The following is a 25,473-nucleotide window of genomic DNA, read 5'->3' as shown; positions in this document are numbered from 1 at the left end:
TATATAGTCTCTCTATATATTTTTCCTGTTTTAGATGTTTTACTAAAAATGGAACATATATATATACTACTTCAGGTATAAGTATTTAAAGAGAGTTGAAAAATAAAATAGCATTGGACTTAAATTAAATACCCATATATTTATTTAATGAATTGATACTCTTTAAATATTCTAGCCAAATTCTTTGCTTTGAATTTGAATACTAACAAAAATAAATAGTACTTCATAATAAGCTCAGAAGATATTATACACAACAGTGATTTTTAGGGGTGCCTAAAAATTGCCCTTTTGGATTATTAAATTCTGTATTACATTGTTTTACAAGATGTTGTTAACATTAAACTGAATAAAAACTAGGTTGATCTCTAAGAATAAATGCAAGTTGTAAGGTTTGTTTTGCTCAGCTCTTTCAAAAAGAATAAAAACATGTGAAACCATTTGCATTATAATTGCAAGAATCAAATTAGTTTCACCTTATAGATTTAAAAAGAAGTGAAATGTATAAAATCATTTACATTTTACTTCACAAGAGTACTGAGCCAAGAGAAGAAAAAGGTGAGGAAAACATATTTTAGGCTTTGAGTTAAAGTATTACAAAAAACAAAGACACCTTCAAGAGCTTATCAGATTTCTTGAACAGGAAGTCTTACATTTTTTTTTCCAAGAGCTTATAATATCCTGGGAGTTGTAGGTCAGACAGAGAGTCAGAGATCAGATCATGAAGAACCAGATAGGTAATGCTAAAGAATATTAAACTTACCTGGAATTCGTAAGAAACCAATGAAACATGATCTGATTTTATTTTGAAAAGTTTAGCTAGGCTGAAATAAGGAGCATATATTAAAAGAAACAAATTTGGAGGAGAAAATGCTCTTAAAAAGGTTTTAGCAGTGATTTAGTTGGAAAAACATGAGGGCATAGAATAAACACTGACAGTTAAAGTAGAAGGGAAGAGACACATCCAAAGAATATTTCAAAAGAGAAATTCTTGGATTTGGAATAGATGAATGTGGGAAGCAAAGCAACCAGGATGACTTCCATGGACTTTATTAAGAGACTAGGGGTCTGGTGCATGAAATTCATGCACAGGGGGTGGGGGAGTGTCCCTCAGCCCAGCCTGCACCCTCTCCAAACTGGGACCCCTCAAGGAATGTCCAACTGCCTGTTTAGGCCCGATCCAGTAGCATCGGGCCTAAACGGGCAGTTGGACATCCCTTTCACAATGAAGGACTGCTGGCTCCCAACTGCTCACCTGCCTGCTTTCCTGATTGCCCCTAACTGCTTCTGCCTGCCAGCCTGATCACCCCCTAACCACTCCCATGCCAGCCTGATTGATGTCTAACTGCTCCCCTGCTAGCCTGTTTGCCCCTTATTGCTGATCCCTGCTGGGATGGTTACCCCTAACTACACTCCCCTGCAGGCCTGGTCCCTCTCAACTGCCCTCCTTTGCAGGCCTGTTCCCTCCCAACTGCCCTCCTCTGCTGGCCATCTTGTGGTGGCCATCTTGTGTCCACATGGGGGCAGGATCTTTGACCACATGGGGGCAGCCATCTTGTGTGTTGGAGTGATGGTCAATTTGCATATTATTCTTTTATTAGATAGGATTAGATAGGATAGAGGCCCGGTGCATGGGTGGGGGCCAGCTGGTTTGCCCTGAAGTCTCTCCTGGATCAGATTGGGGGTTCCTTTGGGGTGTGGGGTGGCCTGGGCAAGGAGCCTATGGTGGTTTGCAGGCCAGCAACGCCCCCTGGCAACAAAATACATATAGTAGACAAAGCAGAGGCCCTGGTGTCTGGGATTTATTTATCTTCTATAATTGAAAATTTGTAGCCTTGAGTGGAGCTAAGCCTCCTGCTCGCTCCATGGCTACTGCCATATTTGTTGGGATTTGTTTATCTTCTATAATTAAAACTTTGTAGCCTTGAGTGGAGGCCTGGGCCAGCAAGGGCAGGCGGAAAGCTTGGCTTCCTTCATTACCGGGAAAACCCAAGCCTCCCTCCTGTTCTCTGTGACCACAGCTATCTTGGTTAAGTTTATTTGCATATTCTCTCCTGATTGGCTAGTGGACATGGCTTGTGGGTGTAGTGAAGGTATGGTCAATTTCATATTATTCTTTTGTTAGAAAGTATTCTTTGATAATGATAACTTTCACTGATACGGGGAATCCAAAAAGAAAGAAAAATGTTAGAAGATGACAAGAGTTCTTTAGAATATGGTGAGATTTTGATGCATGAGAGGTATCTAAATGAACATGCCTAGTAGACAGTTTAACATATGGGATAGACATTGTTTAAAGAGGTGCATATATTTTATTAAATGAATGAAAAGGGTAGATATAACCATCATTTATAATTTTGATTTGCTGGATTGTAGCTTTTATTAATAATAATAGTTTTATTTCAAATCAACTTTGTTCTCAAACGTAAGGCATCAGTAGGACTTAACGTAATATTCTCAAAACTAAGTATTTTTATTTTTATTTATTTTAAATTTATTGGGGTGACATTAGTCTATATGGACATATAGGTTACATGTGTATTTTATTAACTGTTATGAAGCAAAATACATATAGCAGACAAAGCAGAAAAGGTATAGTTAGTGTACATACATCTAATAATATCCATTTCTCTAATTAAGCAAAAGTAAGCCTAAAATCACATATTATATCCACCAATCTAGCCAATAGCTTCTAAATGTAAATTCAATGCTGGAGCATTGCTAGAAAACTGGTGCATATATTTATTTCTAGTGACATTTACTTTTACAATCTTTTGGAACACAATTTAGCAATATGTAGCATGAGTCATCAAGATATCCATAGTGTTTTATTATCCCTAAGATATAATTCAAAACCCAAAATAGTGCATGTGCAAAGATATTCAATATGGTTCTAAAGTTTCTAAATATCCTGAAGATTTAACAAATAATGTAATAACAGCAAAATGTAACAGGATATGCCCATTACAAATTCATATGTAAAGAATGGAGGATGAAATTAAAAGATGCCCCATTAGACCTTGAACCTTAAAGGATTTTTCTTTTAACTCAGAAAAATCTATTGGAACTAGATTTAATCAATTGAAATTACATTACCTTTTTTATGGGACTAATTATTCAACTTGTTTTAAACCTAACTAATATTTACCTATCAAAATCATAAACATATTTTCCAATATTTATAATAAAATATAGAAAATGGAAAAATACTATAATTTTAAAATAATCTAATTGTATCCAACAATGTAAATGTCAGTAATAAAGCATATTAATGCTGTAATCTTTTATAACAAAGACTATTAGATCCTATCTAAATTTGACATGTCAGAAAATAGGTTTAAGTATATCATTTAAAATATTAGTGGTAATTAGAATGAACACTATTCATAACTACAGGCCCGGTGCACAAAACTCATGTATGGGGGGTTCCCCTCAGCCCAGCCTGCGCCCTCTCCAATCCAGGACCCCTTGGGGGATGTCCAACTACTGGTTTAGGCCAGATCCCGGGGATTGGGCCCAAACCAGCAGTTGGACATCCCTCTCACAATATGGCACTGCTGGCTCCTTACCAGTTGCCTGCCTGCCTGCCTGCCTGCTTACCTGGTTGCCTCAAACCTGCCCCCATGCCAGCCTGATCATCCCTAACCACCTCTGCCTGCCAATCTGATTGCCCCTAACTGCCGCCCCCCTTGCTGGTCTGGTTGCCTCCAAATGCCTCCCCATGCCACCCTGGTCACCCCTAAGTGACTCCCCCTGCCAGCTTGCTCACCCCTCATTGCCTCCCCACCAGCCTGGTCGCCCCACACAGCCTGCTGTTCAGTCATTAGGTAGTTACTCACTAACCTCCTGCTGGCCTGTCGCCCCCACACAGCCTGCTGTTCGGCCATTACTGTGAGGGCGACCTGACTAATTTGCATATTACCCTTTTACGAGTATAGATAATTATGTTTTGTCTGAGAACATTTAGAAATATTACATCTATAAGATATTGTCTAGTTTTAAAATAGTTGTTAATATTATTTGATATTGAGAAGCTTGTTATATTAAAGAAAAAAGAGGAAAGTACAAAATAAGATGTAAGCACTGATTTAAAATACATGGTTAGCATAGTTGCCAACTATAGTTGTATGCATTTTATTAATACAACTTAGTTTTGCATTCTTGGTTCCTAATTTATTTAAATGCAAATTTTAAATACATATTTACAAAACAACTACAAACAAAACTAGACTTGAATATTGCTACTTAGGATCCTACCACTAGTCACTATTTTTCAGAAATATTTAATTTCTTTAGAATTAGTTCTCTTTCCTTGACTTTTTGTTTTGGCTTTCTCTTTTTCTTCTTTAGGTCTGTCTTAATAATAAATGTCAGGAATATAATTTGGTCTACCATAAGCTAAAATGGAGGGAAGGTAGGGGAAGATGGGGTAAGGAGAGATATCAACCAAAGGACTTGTATATGCATGCGCATATAAGCCTAACCCAGTGGTCGGCAAACTCATTAGTCAACAGAGCCAAATATCAACAGTACAATGATCAAAATTTTTTTTTAGAGCCAAATTATTTAAACTTAAACTTCTTCTAACACCACTTTTTCAAAATAGACTCGCCCAGGCCATGGTATGTTCTGGAAGAGCCACATTCAAGGGGCCAAACAGCTGCATGTGGCTCACGAGCCGCAGTTTGCTGACCATGGGCCTAAATAATGGACAAAGGCAACAGAGGGGTGAGGGCATGAGTAGGGGGGTGGAGGGTAATGAGAGGATAAGGACACATATGTAATACCTTAATCAATAAATATATTTTTAAAAAATAGACTACCTCAGTGACTTATGAAACCAAAGACAAGACTGAGGCTGGGGCCCAGGAGCAACTTTTATTAACAATTAAGATGATAGTAATCCTCATTTTCTCTGCTCATCCCTGTTGTTCTTTGATCTCTCTCTCTCTCTCTCTCTCTCTCTCTCTCTCTCTCTCTCTCTCTCTCTCTCTCTCTCTCTCTCTCTCGTTCTCAGACAAACTTTCATTGTCTTATAGCACCAAAAACTTGGCCCATGGTAGCTCTTAGACATACCCACCTTTGATCCAAGCACCACAAGAAAGAATAACCTTTCTTCTTGTACCAAAACTGCCTGAACAGGCCTCTGATAGGATCCATTCTCACTCTGCAATCCAGGCACTGTGACAGCATGCTCATATCGCACTCCCTGCAGCTCTGGCCACAGCCATGTGGCTGAAGTGGAAGACGGTGAAGTTTCCAGGAAAGTGTAGGTGTGTGAAGGGAGAAATGAGGAGTGCTGACTAGAAAACATGGGTGCTGCTATCATCTGAAAGAGGAATGCATTCCTTTTGAGATTCTTTGTGTTCTTGGTCCTCTTACTAGCACTATTTATAACTATTAGCAACCTAACAGTCTCTTAAAACAACTCTTAAAACTCATATCTGCTTGAATATCTCAAAGTAATCTCACTTTTTAATATGCTCAGTATGTTCCATTTGCCCTCCCTCTCAATTCATCCTGCTTCTTGATCTCCCATTCACCCCTTTTCCCAATTAAACTTACTTCTCTCTCTCTTTCTCAGACCAACTTTCATTGTCTTATAGCACCAAAAACTTACTTTATATTTATGATTATATTAGGCTCTGATATTACTTTGAATATCTCAAAGTAATCTCACTTTTTAATATGCTCAGTATGTTCCATTTGCCCTCCCTCTCAATTCATCCTGCTTCTTGATCTCCCGTTCACCCCTTTTCCCAATTAAACTTACTTCTGCAGTGTTCCCGATATTAGAAGTGCTGCCACCATCCAGACATCCTTGTTCAGAACAGAGACTGGGGATTTATTCTTGACTTTTTCCTTTCCTTAACTTACCTGTACGGTGAATTACAAGTCCTTAAATCTAGCTCTTATTTTGAGTCTGAAAAGAATACAGGACTCTGTGCCTTTTACCTAAAGCATTTCTTCTAAACTACATTATCGAGAGTATTCCAAATTCCCCTGCAGTACACCTATTATTCCTTGCCTCTATTTTTTTCTCCATATAGCAGTCAGAATGATGCTGGCTAAATATAATGGGGAGATATTTAAAAACATTTTCATGGTTTCCCAGTGAACTTACCATAACATAAAACCAATGCTTATCAGAGCCTAATATAATCATTTGCCAATATCCCTCCTGCTCACTAAATTCTAGTCACACCGTACTTTTGTTTCAGTTCCTATAAAAAAAAAGTAAAAAAAAAACAACAACTATCCCACACCCACCCTTGAGATTTCTTCAATCTCTTTCTTTCAAACATTCCCCAGCCTACTGCCTGTCTGTGTCCTCGTCCTGTCGGTTTAACATTAAGCGCCATTTCCTTAGTAAGGCACACGTGTCTTCATGTTATTCTCTTTCCAAGGTGCTCATTGCTTCCCTTTGTATCACCAAAATTTGCAATTTTACACCTATTGGTTTCCTTATTGGAAGCCTGTTTCCCCTATAAACTCTAAGTGGAGAAACAGCAAGAACAACAATATGTTCACCACTCCATATGTAAGGAGAGCATTGGGGTTAGCCTTCTGTACAGACCTCCACCAGCTGTGCAGCTAACTGAGCTGTGTCTTCCTTAGGAGCTAGGCTCCAATGGTTACAGTGAACAATTAGCCAAACATTTTAGAGAAGTAGTTTTATTTGTAAATGTAAAATATATACAATACAACACATTCAACAAACTGAAATGTTGTGTATTTCTAATTATACAGAGAAAAAAGAAAGTGAAATCAGTTTAATTTACATGATTAAATGTACTCTAATTACTGACAGATGGATGAATAAATTATAAATACACATTAAATATTTGTTGGAATCAATTAAATCCAGCTGTAAATGTCTTTACCTAACAGTTGTTTAAAAGATCAATAAAACAGACATCCAGAATAACTAAATAATTCCAGTCACCTATAATCCCTTCAGCTTCTCTGTTTTATTATATTCTGCTCTTCAGAGAGATATATGGGATTTAATTTTATTTTTTACTTTTGCTTAGGAGTGTGCTGAAGGAAATTTGAAGGGTAATGCATTTTATGGCATTCAGAATGTCTTGAGTTTGACAGTGAAGTTTGATCTGTGTGGAGAATTTGTCCCGTGAAGTTTGATTCATGACATTGTTGTTTTCTAGCCAATTGTCAACCTGCAATGCTGTGCTGACTTTGCAGGTCTGTAGTGATCTTTCTGTCATCTCCCGTATACTAGTACTTGTATTTTCGCAATGCTGTCATCAGCATATTGCCATTATGAATGACTGCCTTGATAAACTGTCATACAGCTCATTGTAAGAATGTTTATATATGCTAAAATTAAGTCACTACAATAAAATAAAATGCTCGCAATCCCCTAAAGCAAAACTTTTCTTCAAAAAGGGAATTTCCTTGTTAATCATAATGATAAAGTGGGCTGAGTATAACATTCTGACCTTCCTAAATAAAAATATCAAACAATAAAAGCTCGAGGAATCTTTGCTATTTTTGCAAGGTGTCAATCTCCATATAGAAGGCAGGTTTTTGTTTTTAATAATTTAGATTTTTTTTTTTAGAGGAACTATTTTTAAGGTTGAATTTAAGGTTCAATGGATAGTGTATTGGTCAATAACTACACTAAAACTCATTTTATTTTTTTGCACATTGATTCAGTGTGTGTGTGTATTTTGGATGCTTAAAAGAGGCAATAACCAAGTCCTTTTTTTCCGCCTTTTAAATTCAGAATAAATTATAAAATAGGAAATTTGGAGAGATTTATTCTAATAAAAGGGTAATATGTTAATTAGATCAAGTTGAACAGCCATCTTCTGAACATCTGACCTCCTTCTGGACAAAGCCATGGTGGTGGAGGCCAACACAGAGAGGGCAGTGGGGGCAAAATCAGGCCATCAGGGTAGGGCAATTGGGGGCAAGATTAGGCCATCAGGAAAGAGCAGTTGGGGGCAACCAGGCCAGCAGTGGAGGGCAGTTGGGGGAGAGATCAGGCCAGCAGAGGAGAGCAGTTAGGGGTATCAGACAGGCAAGCAGAGACAGTTAGGGGTTATCAGGCAGGCAGGCAGGCAGAAGCAGTTAGGGGAGATCAGGCAGGCAGGCAGATGAGCAGTTAGGAGCCAGCGGTCCCAGATTGTGAAAGAGATGTCCAACTGCCAGTTTATCGGGCCTAAACCAGCAGTTGGACATCCCCTAAGGGGTCCCTGATTGAAAAGGATGCAGGCTGGGCAGAGGAAACTAGTCCCATGCACAAATGTCTTGCATTTGGGCCACTAGTTACAATATAATACACTACAAACCCATATTGGAATGCAGCTATAAAAGCTCCCAATACCTTCTTCACTGAACTAAGTGACCCACGAAGGTTGCTGACAGAGGGGGAAATCGCATCCTCTCCCACAGGGCAAGTCTGTACACTTATGCCTGGGCAAGCTGAGATTTCAGGCTATGCACGTATCATGTCAGTAAGAAGCAGAGTGCATGTGTGTTTACCTCGAGGTCACTCATCAGGTTATAGAAGAAGAGGAGTCAGTGAGAGGTAGGGAAAGAAACCAAAAGTATACTTCTAGCAGAAGTTCCTCATGAAAATATTGGCCAGGGGAATAAAGGGCCCCTTGTCTAATAGAAAGTGTGTTTTATAGACCAGGATGTTGTTAATGGGGAATGTTTGGGACTTGATATAAAAAAAAACTCTCTTGGGCCATATTACTTATGGAAGACACTTCTCCATTCATCCCCATCCCCCACCCCGCCATTAACTTTATTGGCTAAATCACTTCATTAATTTTTCTCGCACAGTATAATATTCAGGCAATAAATAGCTTTTTAATTTTTATAAGATTTTTATGGGGGGAAATAAAAACACCTAATTTATCCATGAAAATATTTCTCAATTGGTGTTACTGCGTCATATCAGGCAGGTGTGTGATTTGTACCTATTCTGCAATCCCCTCACTTTTGTCTCTGCATTCTTTCTTCTCCCTTTCTTTTGTTTTTTCTTAAGGCATTTGTACAGCCTAGAATTACTAGAATAACCCCACAGTTAACATATAATTATTAGAGGCTTGCCAACAATGTGTTTTGTTTGTTTTTATTTTGCAGGATAAAGTAAAGCATTTACAGAAGGCTTTTGCTTCAAGAGTAGATAAATCCACACAGACTGAAGTTCTAGGCTATGATGTAAGTAGCTATATAAAACCATTTTGTCTTCTTTATTGGTATTCAGACTTCCACAAGCTTATTTGCCTCTGCTGCTACTGTGCCCATGCATTGATTTAAAAGAATTTAGTGATGCTCTATTCATCTTTTACTCTTAAATAATTCCCAGATACCCTCTGGGAACTGAAAAACATAATTACAGGCACTGACTAGCATACCAATATTTCATTATTAGTTTTAAACCAACATTTCTAATACAGTCCTTCGAATTAGTTAATTTGCAGACATGTAGATGATGCATAATAGAATACTAGGCCAATTTATTTTTAAGGAAGTACTAATTTATTTATTAACAGTTTAATAAAGTTTGTAGTCACCAAAGCTAGGCATATCATTTTTATAATCTAGAGCATAAAAAGAAACAAACTTAGCAGAGACATTTATTAAAAAATATTTTAGTTTTTGGACTTTAGTGCAGGCTACAGAAAGTAAGTAATTGCAAGTTAGCATTTTTTCTTCATACTTGTTGAACTGTCAAAACAAGATTGTAAAATGTGTTTGAATATAAGATTGTTTTAAGTAACACAGGGTGATTTGGGATAACTTTGATTCAAATACCTATTTTTTTCTTAACTGCACCTAAGAAATTTTTATTTTGCCTAAGTTCATGACTTTAAACTTCATTTTGATTAAAAAAAATAGAGGATTTATCTTATAGGTAAAATTTGTGAGAACTCTCTTTTCTAGTTAAAAAGATTTATTATAGAATTATTAGCACTTTATGACAAGTATAAGTAAAAGAGCTGGCAGAGGAGAGCAGTTAGGAGTATCAGGCAGGCAAGCAGAGGCAGGCAAGCAGAAGGTATGTAATGATACAATGTATGTTTATTTGCATGTCCTCATTATATTAAACAACATAAATATGGATATTACTTTTGTGTTGCCTTGCAAAGTATATTAATACACTTAATATAAAGCTTTTTGTCTTATTAGGAAATAAACCAAAGTTTTTAATTCCAGTGCAAATTGGTTTTCAATATTTACATGCAGTATTTTTAATTAAAAAAAAAAACACTAGAAGTTATCTTTTTATTTTTATTTTGAACTTTCCTTACATTTATTTTAATGTTTTTTGAGAAACCTAAACCTTCTAGATTTCAGTATTATGACTATTATACTTCTTGAATACCAGTGTTATGTATTGTTTCAATGATGTTAATGCTTCATATTTTAAGAAAAATATTTTATTAATTTCAAAGAGAATTTTCCATACATATTTTAATATTAATCTTTTTTGGAGGAGGTTTTTTTTTCTATTTAAAAATTTTAAACACACAGTATTTGCATATGTGTGCCTAGGATATAAACCCAGTATGTACTTTTACAAATAATAACCTATATATTTTTTAAATCTTCAAGCCAGAGAGTTATCCAATAAGCAATGAATCCAGAGTTCCCATATAATCTTATCCCAATATAACAAAAACATTTAACATAGGAACAAGTTAACTTATAATCGTATTTCAAAGCCCTGAATTTTCAAATAGATTAACTGAGTTTTAAAAAGTGAAGTCACTTGTTCACTACCACATGGTAGTGGTAAAATTTAGTCCTTTATTAAAAGTAATATGTTTTTTAAAACGAGTAGAATACTTTTGAATTTGGACAAAGAGTCCATTTTATCCAATATAAGGAAATTATATTTGGGAGATTGAATTCTAAGTGTCTAAATGACTGAATAAAAGTATATAATGTCAGAGATCTGTAACACTTTGGACTGCCTGTAAGAAAGAGTTGAGGAAAAAATGAATGGCACAGGGGAGAGACCAGGTGGAGAGCCACTGAAGCTGAAACTACTAGCAGCAGCTTATGTATTTGGCCATCTATGCCTCATCATTATTTTTGGTTTTGTTTCTACATACATTTTTTTTTATATAAAAGCTATTTAGTTCTCCAACCATGTAAATAAAATTAAAGTCACTAACATAGTTAATCCTTATGATTAAATTCTCATGGTCAAATCCTCATTGTTTCTATCTTTTTCATATCTGACAGTGAGAGCTTAATGCATTTGACTGGATTGGGTTATGTTAAAGAATAATGATTTCTTGGTAGTGAGTCCTTAAAGGATCCCCATGTACAAGTGTGTGTTATTATTTAACAGGTAGTTGTTAACATGGACTAATAATCTTTTTTAAAGACTTCATGTAAACAATTCTTGGTGATATATTCTAGGATATAATCATCAGAATTAGAAAATTAATTATCAAATATATTTATTTTTCTGAGGTAACTGTTGTAATGAACTTCAGAGCATTATCTCTGGGGAGGAAGGATTTTAAATAAATTAGAAATAAGTAAAGCATTTTAAAAGTGTACTTGTGTAGCTGTTTGGAATACATGATTCATCAGTAGTGTAATTTTTCCATTTTTTCAATATTTGTTTATAAATAATTTTCACATTTTATATGCAATAAGAATTAATCTTTTAATTTATAATGTTTTATTTGCATTTTTCTCAGGAAATATAGTTTGACATAATTTTTCACAAATATGATATATAACAGAGGCCCAGTGCATGAATTTATGCACTAGTGGGGTCCCTCGGCCTGGCCTGCAGGAATTGGGCCAAAACTGGCTCTCCTACATCCCCCGAGGGGTCCCAGATTTTGAGAGAGGGCAGTTCTTGGGTAATGCATCCAAGAATTGGAATCGGGCTCCCTCCTCTCTGGTTCTGGGTGTGTCACCCAAGAACCACAGCTGCCAAGTCACTGCAGCTTGGCAGCTCCTTCATTGAGCCCCTGCCTCCTGGTGGTCAGTGCACACCAAAGCTACCTGTCAGCCCATCCAATGGTCACTTAGGCTTTTGTATATATAGATATACACGTAGAATATACCTCTTTATAGTTTGCAATACTATTTGTCAGAGAAAATAATGAAAAGTCTTGTAAATATCTTGCATGTTATTGATGATTCTTATACTCCCTTCTTCCTTCCTAAAGCTGCCAAACACTGGCCACACATTTTTCTTTATGGATCATTATAAATCATGTTTTAGTGATATGAATGCCAGAATATAAGAGATTACAAATATGCATTGTTATAATTTCCTTGGGAAGACAGCTGTTGCTACACATCTTGCTTAAGATGGGTAATAGAATCTCCATTAGAGCTTAATTATAGTGAAAACTATTAAAAGAAATTTCTAAAAATTCACTACAGTGAGTAAGTTTAAAGGTTTGTGCAATAAACTACTCTAGCCGAAACCGGTTTGGCTCAGTGGTAGAGCGTAGGTCTGCGGACTGAGAGGTGCCAGGTTCGATTCCGGTCAAGGGCATGTACGTTGGTTGTGGGCACATCCCCAGTAGGGGGTGTGCAAGAGGCAGCTGGTCGATGTTTCTCTCTCATTGACGTTTCTAGCTCTCTATCACTCTCCCTTCCTCTCTGTAAAAAATCAATAAAATATATTTTAAAAATAAATAAATAAATAAAAATAAACTACTCTAACCGAAACTGGTTTGGCTCAGTGGATAGAGCGTCGGCCTGTGGACTGAAAGATCCTGGGTTTGATTCTGGTCAGGGGCATGTACCTTGGTTGGGGGCACATCCCCAGTGGGGGGTGTGCAGGAGGCAGCTGATCAATGTTTCTCGCTCATCGATGTTTCTAACTCTCTATCCCTCTCTCTTCCTCTCTGTAAAAAAACAACAACAACAACAACAAAAAAAAAAAACGAATAAAATGTATTTTTAAAAAATTAAAAAATAAACTACTCTATCCTGTACCAGGTTCATCAGGAGACTAAAATTAATGTTAGTGTATAATGTGCTCTGATTGCAAATGCACATGGCACAAATTATTGAAAAATAAATCCAGAGTGCCTTGGCAAAGCCCGTAAACACAATAGTTCATGTGATGAAAGAGATTGTTAAATAAATGATGAATGTTTCTTAAATAATCAATGCCAATTTAACCTCTTTCACCTTCCTCTGTCTACACAGGCTTAGTTTATTGAAAGATCAAAGAATAATTTCTTAGGTGCCACTTGTGTTATTAAAACAGGGTAGAAGATGAATAGATGTAGTCAAGTTAGCAATGCTGCTGAGGATAAGATTACATTAAGAGGTGGGGAAGATTCTTCTGATTGTATCAACCATATAAATAGATGCTTCAACATAGCATATAAGCTCTCTGTAAACATAGTTTGAACTACTGCAAATAACATTTTGATTAAAATAACTGAGAGTGAATATCCAAAATCCTCAGTGAAGATTTTAGATTCTGACACTGAGAAAATACAAGAACTTTTATTAATTTGACATATTTGTGGGTAGCTTTGTTTTTTCAATTTACTTTTGATGTTTTAAGAAGATTGCCTTTTTAAAAGTGACTAATTGACTTAGTGTACATGTTCTTTTCAATTTGTGCCTGAACGTGGAACAGTCACAGGGTTTCTAAGTTGCTCTTTTAAAACAAAAGTACTAACATTTTAAAATGGTTCTTCTTTTCATTAGTGAATGTTTTGCTCTTATACTTAATAAGTATTCTTACTAGTTTTGAACTTTCAATTGTTTATATTTTCTTTGAGTTTTGAAGTTATTGGATATATCATCAAATGTAATTTATCACTGTAGTCTAAATACCATTAGTGGTTTTAATTTGCTCATTTAAAATGGCCTGAATTGTGACATCACACATATTTTGTCTCAGCCACATACATCATATTGGAAATGTGTGCTCAAAACACTGTGTTTTTTGAATATTTTAGCACATTTTCCAAAAGGTGGGATTTGCTTTATAAGTGTAGTTTTCTGCCTATGTGCTAGGAAAAAAAAAATTATGAATACACATTTTGAAAAACTGCTCAATGCTATCTGAGTAGTCTCAATCTATACTACTTTTCTTAGATTTAATTTTGGAGAGCTCCTGGCACAGTTAGTAATATGCAGGGAGTTCTGGCTAATATGAAAATAGTTTATCATGTAAGTAATAAAAGTTATTATTTTTTACTGTAATTGTTTTATTAACTCTTGTACAAAGCTATTTTTGTTATGCTAATGTATTGTGTCAGCCCATGGCTTAAGCCCAATTCTAAGAATTGAATAACTCTCAATTAAGCTCTCATCTTCCTGCTAATAAACTATAGTTTCTAACTGGGATCCATTTGTGCCTACCATCTCCTTTAATTCAGTACTTCTAATCATGCAACAACATGCCCAGCACTTAGGAGATGAGTGTGGCCCCTACATGCTTTATATAGATATTTGTTTATCTCAAATGTTCCTGTTTATTTTTGCAAATTAAAAAATCAGGCTTAAAACCCGAATGCTATATTTCAAGTTTTCTTTTGGACTGCAGGCTTCAATATTACAGTAAGGACAAGTTCAGACAAGAACATTGATTAAATACAATTACAGGAAACATGATCACTCGCTGCAGGTGCTTATTAACATTCTGTGGAGGAGCCACAGCTCCCCAGGGGTGAAATTCTAAGGGCATTATTGTTAAAATCTCTACATGCATTCATTTAACAAATATTCCTAGCTGACCTCTGGGAGCCAGGCCTTCTTCTTTGTCCTTGGGATACATCCTTTAATCAAACAATAAATATGCCCTCATGGAGCTTCCATTTTGTGAGGGAAGACTTATAAGAAACAATAAATATAAAATATAATTACATTATTTAGTATGCTAGACGGTGCTAAGTGAATTTAGAAAAGAAAAATAGCATAGGGAAGGGGTAATTGTGAATGTAGGGATGGGGGTGAGAGCTATGATCAGAAATTTTAAACACGGTGATCTAGGCAGGTTGGAGAGTGAGATAGGAGATGTGATACATGGAGGAGGTGAGGTGAAAATCACAGTCAGTCAAAAATCCTTTTGTGATGTGTGCTTCATGAACACCTTCAATCCGTAACAACAAATTGCTTTACTTGCTGCAGCCCTAGGTAAGAGCCCTTGGCCTCATTTAGAAGCTGTGCTGTGTGGGAAGCAATGCATTTGGTACCATTAAACCATGCACTCAGATCCAGTGCATGAAGAGATGTTACACCAGGGAAGCACAGACCGAGTGAGGGAACAGCCAGCTCAGGCCTCTCAGAGCACACACACTAGACTAAGCACTGAGAAGAGAGCTGGGGAGACTCACCCGTGCTTTGTCAATTACATTTTCTTTTTCTTTTTAAAATTTCTTTATTGATTATGGTATCACATAATTGTCTTCATCCCCCCATTCCCATCCCAAACCCCTCCCCACTTAGGCGTCCACTCCCCTGTTGTCCGTGACCACATTTGCTTTTCCTCTTTTTTCCATGCACCCTCTCTAGCCCTTTCTCTCTGTGTGTGCCCCTCTTCCTCTAGAATCAAATTTATATACTTCAAATGGAAAGTTAATGTCAATGTAAGAAATGTCCAAAAAAACAAAAAACAAAAAAAACCTGTAAGGATTTTTATGAGTTTATTTGAGACAAACTAAGGACAGTTGCAGGGAACTGTCCTTGTTTCTCAAACCTCAGTGGATTGAGAAAATGCTCTGGAAAATTGCAGGTTTGCACATTATTTTATACATTACAATCAAAAGAGGAGGCATAGGTGGGTTTCAGGTTACATGAAATACATTGGTGGTAGATTAGGAGGGTAGGAGAAAGCAAAGTGGGGAAATCTATGGGATTGCAGATAAAGTAAAGGGATAGATACAAACTTCTTTAACATAAGTGGGTACAAGTTAGTTAACAGTCAACAATTCACAATGATAATGAAGGGATTTGTGGGCTCCTGGTCCGGTGAGGTGTTTGTGCATTGAGAGGTCCAAAAAAGAAAATGATTTTGTTATTCCAAAAGCATGTTATCGGCTATGTTATCCTATATTCAAAAAGATGACAGTTAAGGTAAAGATGTCCTCTGTTAGGGAAAATTACTCACCTAGGACATAACGACAGGCCGTGAACTGCTTTTAGCTGGAAAGTTTTAATTTCAGACCATTCTGTGTGTTGGTTACTTTAGGTCTCTGAGTTTGTAAGGCCACCATGCAGGCCTCACCTGAGCTTGTCAGGTTTAATATGTGGTCCCTTTTCATCCACATTAAACTTCATTGTATATTAGCGCATCCCATTAATCAGAGGTGTGCCAGTAAATGAATATAGAAAGCATTCAATAATTACTTGGTGAAAAGTAAATACATTAACTAAAAGGCTGTAATGTTACTACTATGATACTAAAAGTCTATGATAAATTACTATATATTATTTTACCATATTTACAACAAAAACAACAGAAATGCATATTGCTGTCCTACATTTTATTTTATATTATTGTATCTAACACATTTTGAAATGACTCCGTGTGCCTTATTTAGAAAAAGCATTGAATTCAGATCAGCATATACAAGCAGTAATTTTAAAACCTAAGCATCTACATTCTGTTGCTTTTGCAGTATTGCACTGAATGCTTCTTTGTAAAATCCTGAATCTTTATCTAGGAGCCAGATCATTCCTGGAATGTCTCCAAGTCTTTAATTCAGCTTTGATTACAAACAATTAAGTAACTGATAATTCTTTTGTCAAGAGAATTTGTGTTTAAAATCTTTATGGGGAGGAAAGCAAGTCTAGGTATTGACTATAAAAGCTGTTATGATTATAAAAAGTATTCATTAAAATGAAACAATAAAAGAACAAATATAAAATATTTTGTATAGCTTAAATTATGCAGGGAAGTAAAAATAACTTTATCTCTACCTTCTAGGTTCTTGAATGAGCTCTTCCCTCCTTGCATAATAAGTGACTGATTAACATTAATGGGAGAAAAACAGAAATTTAGTAACATGTATACACATGTGAGATACTCAGGAAAACTGAGTAACTGGCCCAAGCTACCACCTTAAATAACATGTCCAATAAAAGACAATAGAAAGATGTTGTGGGGGAAGAGAGGACACCCGTATGGAGATTACCAGGAAAAACATGGTAAACAATGTTATGGGTGTAACACAGATTTAAGTGGGTGAGTTCTCTATTGGTGAGAGTTTCTAGACATTAGTTATCCTACTCTTTCTGATACTAAAAGAGAGACACCCTTAAAAATAGAGTTTTCCCTTATAAATGTAAATGTCTCCTGCAGAAGGTAACCTTTACTTTTTAGAGTTTATCCTTTATTAGCAGTTTCTTGAAAATAGCAATCTCTAGATCATTTACATGTCAAAGAGGCATATTTTAGGGTGGAAAATTCTGTTCCTCTTCACTAGCATATATCTTTCTGCATGTAATAGAACTTGATTTTAGGTTGGGGGAAGACATTAAACTATTAGATTATTAGTGTGTTGATAAACAAATTCAACCAAGTAAATTTGAAGATCTAATTGGCTTTATTAAGCAATTCATGAATCTTGCATCATTCTATCTAATAAATAGAAAGGCAGTCCAAGGGGTAGGACATATGGAAGCGTTTTTAAATTATTACTTTTAGATCAGGGCACTATCTTTGGGGAGAAAGGGAACAATAAGGAATCTTATCATGCAGATTGCTTCTATCATTGGGCATTGAGAAGGCCCAAGGGCATGTTAACTCATTGGTATTGACCAGGAAATTCCAAACTGGTTGATTAAGATTATGTTTCTGGAAGTTAAAGTGGCAACTAGGCAAGGTATTAAATCTAGGTTTGGTCATCATGGGCACAAGTGATACCTTTTGTTCTTAAACAAGTATTTCAAAATGAAGAGATAAAGTTTTTTCAAATAAGTGAGTATACAGCACTAAAGGGGGAAAAACGTTTTATAAATGTTTGACTTCATACCATATATTAGGTCTGATCAAATAATTGAATCGATATCCCCTTCCCCATCCTTCAAAACTGACATCCCTTTCACTTAGACCACATTCCATTTGCTAAGACCAGTATCTTTGCCCTCTGGACTTGCCCAGAATCTGCTGTGAGAATTCTCTGCCAAAAAATAAAAAACCTGCACATAGTCCTTTAAAACGTTGACTTCCCATACCTCAGTGCTGGCACCATTTGGGGGCTCAGCTCATCTGATTTCTAGGTTATCTACTAAATTTATAATTCTTTTTTTTAATATATTTCATTTATTTATTTATTTGTTTGTTTGTTTGTTTATTTATTTATTTTACAGAGAGGAAGAGAGAGATTGAGAGCTAGAAACGTCGATAAGAGAGAAACATCGACCAGTTGCCTCTTGCACACCCCCTACCGGGGATGTGCCCACAACCAAGGTACATGCCCTTAACTGGAATTGAACCTGGGACCTTTCAGTCCACAGATCAGCGCTCTACTGCTGAGCCAAACCAGTTTCGGCTAAATTTATAATTTTTTATCATTTTTGGCCTTATACTTTCCTCTTTAGGCAACCCTAGAAACAAACAGGTAATGGAATGGAAATTTGCATAATATTGCATTTCAGAAAGTTTCTAAAGAGAACCACGGGTCGTATTGACCTTGTACTCTGAAAGTAAGAAACTGGAAATGATATTATGTGGCCCTCCATTATTAAAATGATAATTAGTACTTGATGTTTCTAAAGTATAATTACTCTAAAGAGACTATAACTTGCAATTCAGAATACATAAAAATTAAGAATTATTTTTAGATGTGTCAACCAACGATGCATAATATGCTAATGATATGCTAAGGCTGCTAAACCGATTGCTAGGATGTGCACTGACCACAATGGGGGAGACTCTATGCCCAGTAGGTTAGCTTGCTGCTGGGGTCTGGCCAATCAGGACTGGGTGAGATAGCCAGACATGTCCAAGGTTCCTGTCCAGCTGGCCAACCTCCCAGGTTCCTCTCCAGCCCCGATCGTGCACTGGTGTGGTCCCTTGGCCTGGCCTGTGCCCTCTTGCAACCCAGGACCTCTCAGGAGATGTCGGTGAGCCAGTTTCAGCCTGATAGCAGAACAACTGGTCTCTATGATACACACTGACCACCAGGGGGGAGACAACGAAGTTGTCTTTAGATGTGTCATTATTTTAAGGGTTTTGTGCTTATAATTGAATTTATAGATTTAGATTTAATCCATGAAATTAAAGGATATTTGTTTAAGGTATAATATAGAGTTATTTTGAGAAAGAAAAGTATTCTAAACAGGTTTATTATTTCTTGCATTGCAAAAATAAAACCTAATAATTGATGACTTGTTTGTTTTTTCTTAAGCCTAAGCAAAGAATAATGTTGAACTGAAAATATAGTGTTTTCTTAGCTTTACAAATTTTAAGAAACAATATTGTTCCAAAAATGTCACTTAAAAGTCTTCTTATGTTTTTAATTTATGGGAAAGTTGTTACAAATTCTAATTGAATGTAAAATGATTAATGTTTCTTCTTTGATGGAACATCTGTAATCAGTTAACTCTTAGGCCTTTAGCAATGTGAAACTAAAATTAATTTAACAAAAATTATTCAAATAGACATAATTTGCCTGTTGTGAATATATGTGTTATCTTCTATTCTTTTAAAAGTTTTTCTCCCATCTTGATTTTTTTTTTATTATGTTAAACATAAATACTGAAACATTATAATTATATTACACTACAGGTTTGGTACACAAAATTCATGCACTTGTAGAGCGCAGGAGGGCGGCAGGGGGTGTCTCTCAGCCTGGCCTGCTCCCTTTCACAGTCTGGGAGCCCTCAGGGAATGTCTGACTGATGGCTTAGGCCCACTCCCACCACCACTGATGTGCTCACCAGCTGTGAGCCTGGCTTCTGGCTGACCACCAGGGGGGTTATTCCTTCGTTGTCTCCCCCCTGGTGGTCAGTGTGTATCATAGAGACCAGTTGTTCTGCTATCAGGCTGAAACTGGCTCACCGACATCTCCTGAGAGGTCCTGGGTTACAAGAGGGCACAGGCCAGGCCAAGGGACCACACCAGTGCACGATCGGGGCTGGAGAGGAACCTGGGAGGTTGGCCAGCTGGACAGGAACCTTGGGCATGTCTGGCTTATCTCACTCAGTCCTGATTGGCCAGACTCCAGCAGCAAGCTAACCTACTGGGCATAGAGTCTCCCCCATTGTGGTCAGTGCACATCCTAGCAATCGGTTTAGCAGCCTTAGCATATCATTAGCATATTATGCTTTGTTGGTTGAACAAAATGACCAGACGACTGGACATTTAGCACATTAGGCTTTTATTATATAGGATGTACATAAACACATATGTATTCACATCTATTTTTGGCATTTCATATATAATGAATATTGTACTATATATTAATAAGAACATTTTAATTTCATAGTTTAAATGACTGCATATTATTCAAACATTTAAACATTTTTTACATTTTTTTTTCTTTGAAAGAACAGCATTATCATATAGCACAATCCCCTTTAAAAGGGAGTTTTGAAAAATCTGGTAAATGTGTAGGTTTTCCCCCCTTCACCAAGTAATGCTGTCTCTACATATTTATCCTGAGCATGCACATTCAGATAAGATAATAGCCTTTCCATATAGATTTACTTTAATGGGCGTTATTGGTAACAGCTAAAAATGAAAAACACCACAAATGTACAGGCTGTTAGATAATGGCTCCTATTCACAAAATGTAAACTTTCTAAAAGGGGAGTGGGGAATGGTCAAATATGGAGTGATCTCTAGACTGCATGGAAGTAAAACAATCAGGGTGTGAAGCAGTTACATTGTTTTCATGTTCATAATACTTTGTATATGTGTAGACAACAGAATAAAAAGAGAATAATAAAAATGTTCACCCGTAGAGAAAGCAAGAAAGAAGTATAGAATAGTGCAGAAGAGAGACAATAAATTGAAATTTCTTGAGTATGTATTTTAATATCATTTTTATAAGAAAAAGAAAACTAAAGGTTAAAATCCATTTGAAATAAACTTAATTGTACATCAAATTGGTATCATTAACTACAGGGGGAAACATTTTAAAAGTGATTTGTAACTCTTTCTCTGGTTGTACATTTAGTTGGCTCTAATTTAAGGACAAGGAAAACTGCAAAAAAAAAAAAATCTAAAACTTGACTCAGTAGTAAAATTGCATTGCTACTGTAATATAATTTTGAAGCTATTTTTATATGATGCAATATTCAATTAATAATTATGGCATAAAACTCAACTAATAATTCAATTGAACTTTATTAGTACAGGATAAGAGAAAAGAAATATAAAGTCTGAAAATTAAAAAGGGAAAAAACTCTGTAATATATTCAAATAGAAACTATCAATATGAAATAATAATTTACTAAAGAATATATATTTAGCTCTTCTCACTGAGAGTATAAAACAACAGAAAAGTCTAGCATGAAATAATTCAATCTTACAGTCCTAACTTTCAGTATGCAGTAAACACAGGAGGTAAGCGGATACATAAAACAATACCACAGTCAACAACCAGGCAAGTCCCAAATAAGCATATTCTAAGCACTGACATGTACCTTTGAAAAAGAAAGTGCCCTTAAAAAATTAGGAGGTTATTATTAAAGAGACTAAAAAAACATAATGACAAGTGCAATCTGTATATATATTAGTGTGCATGGGCGGGAGTGGGGAAGGATAAAAAAAGACAATTATGGCAACTCTAAATTACTGAGTTTAAGTGACCCCTGTGTAGATACCAGTTTTTCGAAATTTTTCTTGCTTAAAATTTTACCAGTGAAAAGAAAGACTATTTTTTCTTTTTCTTTTTCTTTTTTTTTTTTTTTAATTAGAGGCAAGATTTATATGGCATTTAAATGCATGTATAGGACTAAATCTTGGATTGGGCATTTTAATAATTTAAAGGATACTTAAGGAAATTTGAATAAGGGCAGTTATTAGATAACATGAAAATATATTGAAATGGAAAGATAGGAGTCATTGCCTGGGAGAAAAGGCAGCAAGGATAGTAACTTAAACACACACACACAATGCATGCAGTGTATGGTCTCATTTTCTTAAGGAAGAAAATGTGAAAATGAATACTCAAAAGTTGATGGGATCACCTCTGCTTGTTAGGATTAGAGCATTTTATATCCTTATTTCGACTTATCTGTTTTCTCACATTTTGCACTGAACACATGTGCCTTTATAATAATAATGATGTTTGTAATTTCAGGATAAAAATATAATATTTAAAAAATAAAACTTCCCAACACAGCCATAATTATATGAAATTATGTTTGTATATTGTATTTAGTTTCAAGTACTACTTTCATACAAAATAATATAAAATGAAAAATTTTGAGGAAACAAAGTTAGACACTTCCTTATAAAATGTAACTATTAAAAAGTAAATTTTCGACCTAGCTGGTTTGGCACAGTGGAAAGAGCATTGGCCTGCGATGGGAAGGGTCCCGGTTTTAATTCCAGTCAGGGGCACGTGCCTGGCTTGTGGGCTTAATCCCCAGTAGGGGGCGTGCAGGAAGCAGCTGATCAATGATTCTCTCTCATTGATGTTTCTCTCTCTTTCTTCCTCTCCCTTCCTCTCTGAAATCAATAAAAATCTATTTAAAAAAGTAAATATTCATTATTGAAGTTTTATTCCAATTTAACAATACATTGAATGCATTATATTTTAATGCCCAAGATGATCTAATTGTAACTGGTTTTCTTAATTTACAATATTCCCAAGGTGATGCATCATAAAAGATAATTGTATTTTTCAAATTATTATTATTTCTATAGAGTTGTCATGGGGAACCATTTATTCTCATTAGTTGAGCTTTAATACTTCTTTGTAGTCCTCTCTGTGTTCTTCTAGCTAAAATGACAAAAATAGCGGGTGTTCATCCTTGCTGTTTTATGGTAAGAGAAGTGTTAGTATTATATGTGCTGTTGTTTGGTTGCTGTTGTTGTTGTTTTTATAGTAAAGGTGGAAATTTATTGAAGAACAAGTACAGACTTTCATTAGGGGAGGGGGAAAGAGTCCCCAATATTATGTTTTAGTGACAATTATATGTCTCTGAATATACTCAAGGTATTATATTTTTCATTTCATTTTACTAATATTTTCTATGATTATTAAAAGGTGAATCTGGATTAGAGTTTTATTAAAAATAATGAATGCCAGGAAGTTTAAAATATACTTGTGAAATGACAAACTACAACTTAATGGGTTTCCTTGGCTGGGAATTTTTCATTTGCCCAACTGAGCAGTTAGGTTTCATCGCCTTTGGGAAGATAATTTTCTATTCTAAAGTAAAAGTTCTAAGCTCTTTGCAGAAGCAGGTGCTTGTAGGAAAAAAGAAATGCAGTTCTAGGCCAGGGGCAGTTTGTATTTAGATAATCATAAGAACGTGTTGATGAGAATGTTTTTAAAGGTATTCCTGTCTCTCTGAACTCACCATTATGACTAGAGAGGTTAAAGCAAGGCACAGGATATTCTGATTGTAAAACTCGGTCTTTGTAAATGACTTGTAGGGGCAGTGGGTTATAGCTTATGGTGACATTGGGGATGGAAAAGAAGCTGGTCACTGGGAGGACCAGGGTATAATTAACATCATGGACGGATCAGTTTTTGAGGGCAAATCCTGCAGACTGAAAGGATATCCGCATTAGCAGAGGTATGGGTGACAGCACTATCTTTCCAGGCCAGTGTCGATGTAAAGGTAAGAAGGAGAAAAAGGAAGGTTTTCAAATTTGGGGTTAAAGTATAAAATTCTGATTTGCCATCATGGGAGGAAATAGTCTCCTTGAGCTCAAGACTGGTAGTGGGAGTGCCAGTCCAGAAACCAGGCCAGGCCCTCTTCATGTGAGATGTGGAGCCAGGGCCCCAGGCCCTGCAGCTTGACTGCGGTGCTGGTGGGAAGAGCAGTGGATAGGGTCCCTTCCCAAGGTGCAAAGGCAGATTATATTTTTCTGTCTCTTCCAACTCGAGTTCAGATTTCAAGGAGGAAAATTAATGGAAGCTGGGTTTGGAAAGGCTTCTTCAACCTATTGGAAATACACGGTGGTGAAATACATTAGAGATTTTGCAATGTTGTGTGATTTCAGGATAAATGAGAGAAGTGTCAATATGAGGTCTGACCAGAAGGGACATGAGTATCCCTGTGAAAATTTCATAAGAAGTTCATTTGTGACTTTCATTTGGTGTGCTCCCAAGAGTAAATAGGGCTAAAGGTAGATTTGTAGGCCAAGGGAGATTTGTGGATTCTGAAAACTTGGATAGTTCAAGTTTGAGCATGCCTTTGGTTCTTTCAACTTTTTAATGATTGTTAAAGATGGTTTGGACAATGGCAATGTCACCTGATATGGAGAAATGTATTGAAGTCTTGTACAATTTATCCAGTGAAATAGATTTTCAAGTTAGAATAACTTGTTCTAAAAGATTTTCTTACTTGTGTTTGTTTTTTGTTGTTGTTGGTTTTTGTTTTTTGTTTTTTTTGAACAAAAAAAGGCATCAGCTCTAACCTGTTTGGCTCAGTGGATAGAGCGTCGGCCTGTGAACTGAAAGGGCCCAGGTTCTATTCCGGTCAAGGGCATATACCTTGGTTGTGGGCACATCCTCAATAGGAGGTGTGATTGATGTTTTTCTCTCATCTATGTTTCTAACTATTCTCTATCCCTCTCTGTTCCTTTTTGTAAAAAATCAATAAAGTATATATTTTTAAAAAGGCATCAGTATTTTTATAGGGGAAAAATCTCAACCCATCCAGAAAATGAGCAAACAGTAACTAGTACATATTGATAACCTTGTACCAGAGCGATTAAATGGCATCCACTTGCCAATGTTTAAATCATTTCTTCAGAGGCAAAGTTATTCCCCCTGAATTGTGGATGGTTTACCAGGATTAGGAGTTTGACAGATCTTACACCAATTAAATATTTTCATTTCAGCCTTATGGCAATTTTCCCACCAATATCATCCCTTAATTTGCATCATCTTTTCTGCTCTTTGGTGTGTCGTGGGATGTCAGGCATGGAGTAGAGGCGCCTTGAGGAACTCTGGGACAACCAGGGGGTCTTCCTGACTCTCCAGAGCTTGGAGGCCTCATTGCATTTGCAATCCTTTGCTTTCCATTATTGCTGTACTCCTGGAGAGGAAGTAGTTTGTTGTGAAATGATGACCTGTAACGTGAGAAGCTGACTTAGAAAATCAATGGGCTTTGGAAGGATGTGATGGATTTCATCAACCTGGGAATGCAATAGATTTGGCATGAAAATCTGTCCGTACATTTCCTTGATACCTGGACCTACTTCCTTTAAGGCAAGCCCCATCTTAGTTATATTAAATTTTGGATGGAAGTCAAATGGCAGAGAAGTTCTACTTTTACCTGATTTTAATAGAGTGCTGCTTAAAGTTAGAAAACCACTTTGTTTTCATATAACATTTCAAAACTTCCTACCATGCCAAA

At 36.1% G+C, this 25,473-nt stretch overlaps 1 protein-coding gene across 2 annotated transcripts in view; it reads left to right on the top strand.

Moving 5' to 3' along the window:
- The window catches only part of CCSER1 (coiled-coil serine rich protein 1), a gene marked incomplete at its 3' end in the record, with an annotated part of 1,087,168 nt that overhangs the window by 562,449 nt on the left and 499,246 nt on the right, over positions 1-25,473 (top strand). For both annotated transcript variants that reach the window (XM_084881902.1, XM_084881903.1), the window contains exon 9: positions 9,115-9,192. In XM_084881902.1, coding sequence (XP_084738028.1) covers positions 9,115-9,192 — 78 coding nt within the window. The remainder of the gene's footprint in view (positions 1-9,114; positions 9,193-25,473) is intronic.

The sequence above is a fragment of the Pipistrellus hanaki genome (assembly GCF_964339955.1).
Source record: "Pipistrellus hanaki genome assembly, chromosome: 1".
NCBI classification, from domain to species: Eukaryota; Metazoa; Chordata; class Mammalia; order Chiroptera; family Vespertilionidae; genus Pipistrellus; species Pipistrellus hanaki.
The sequence above is the reverse complement of the archived record's forward strand: the minus strand, read 5'-3'. Positions and strand labels throughout refer to the sequence as shown.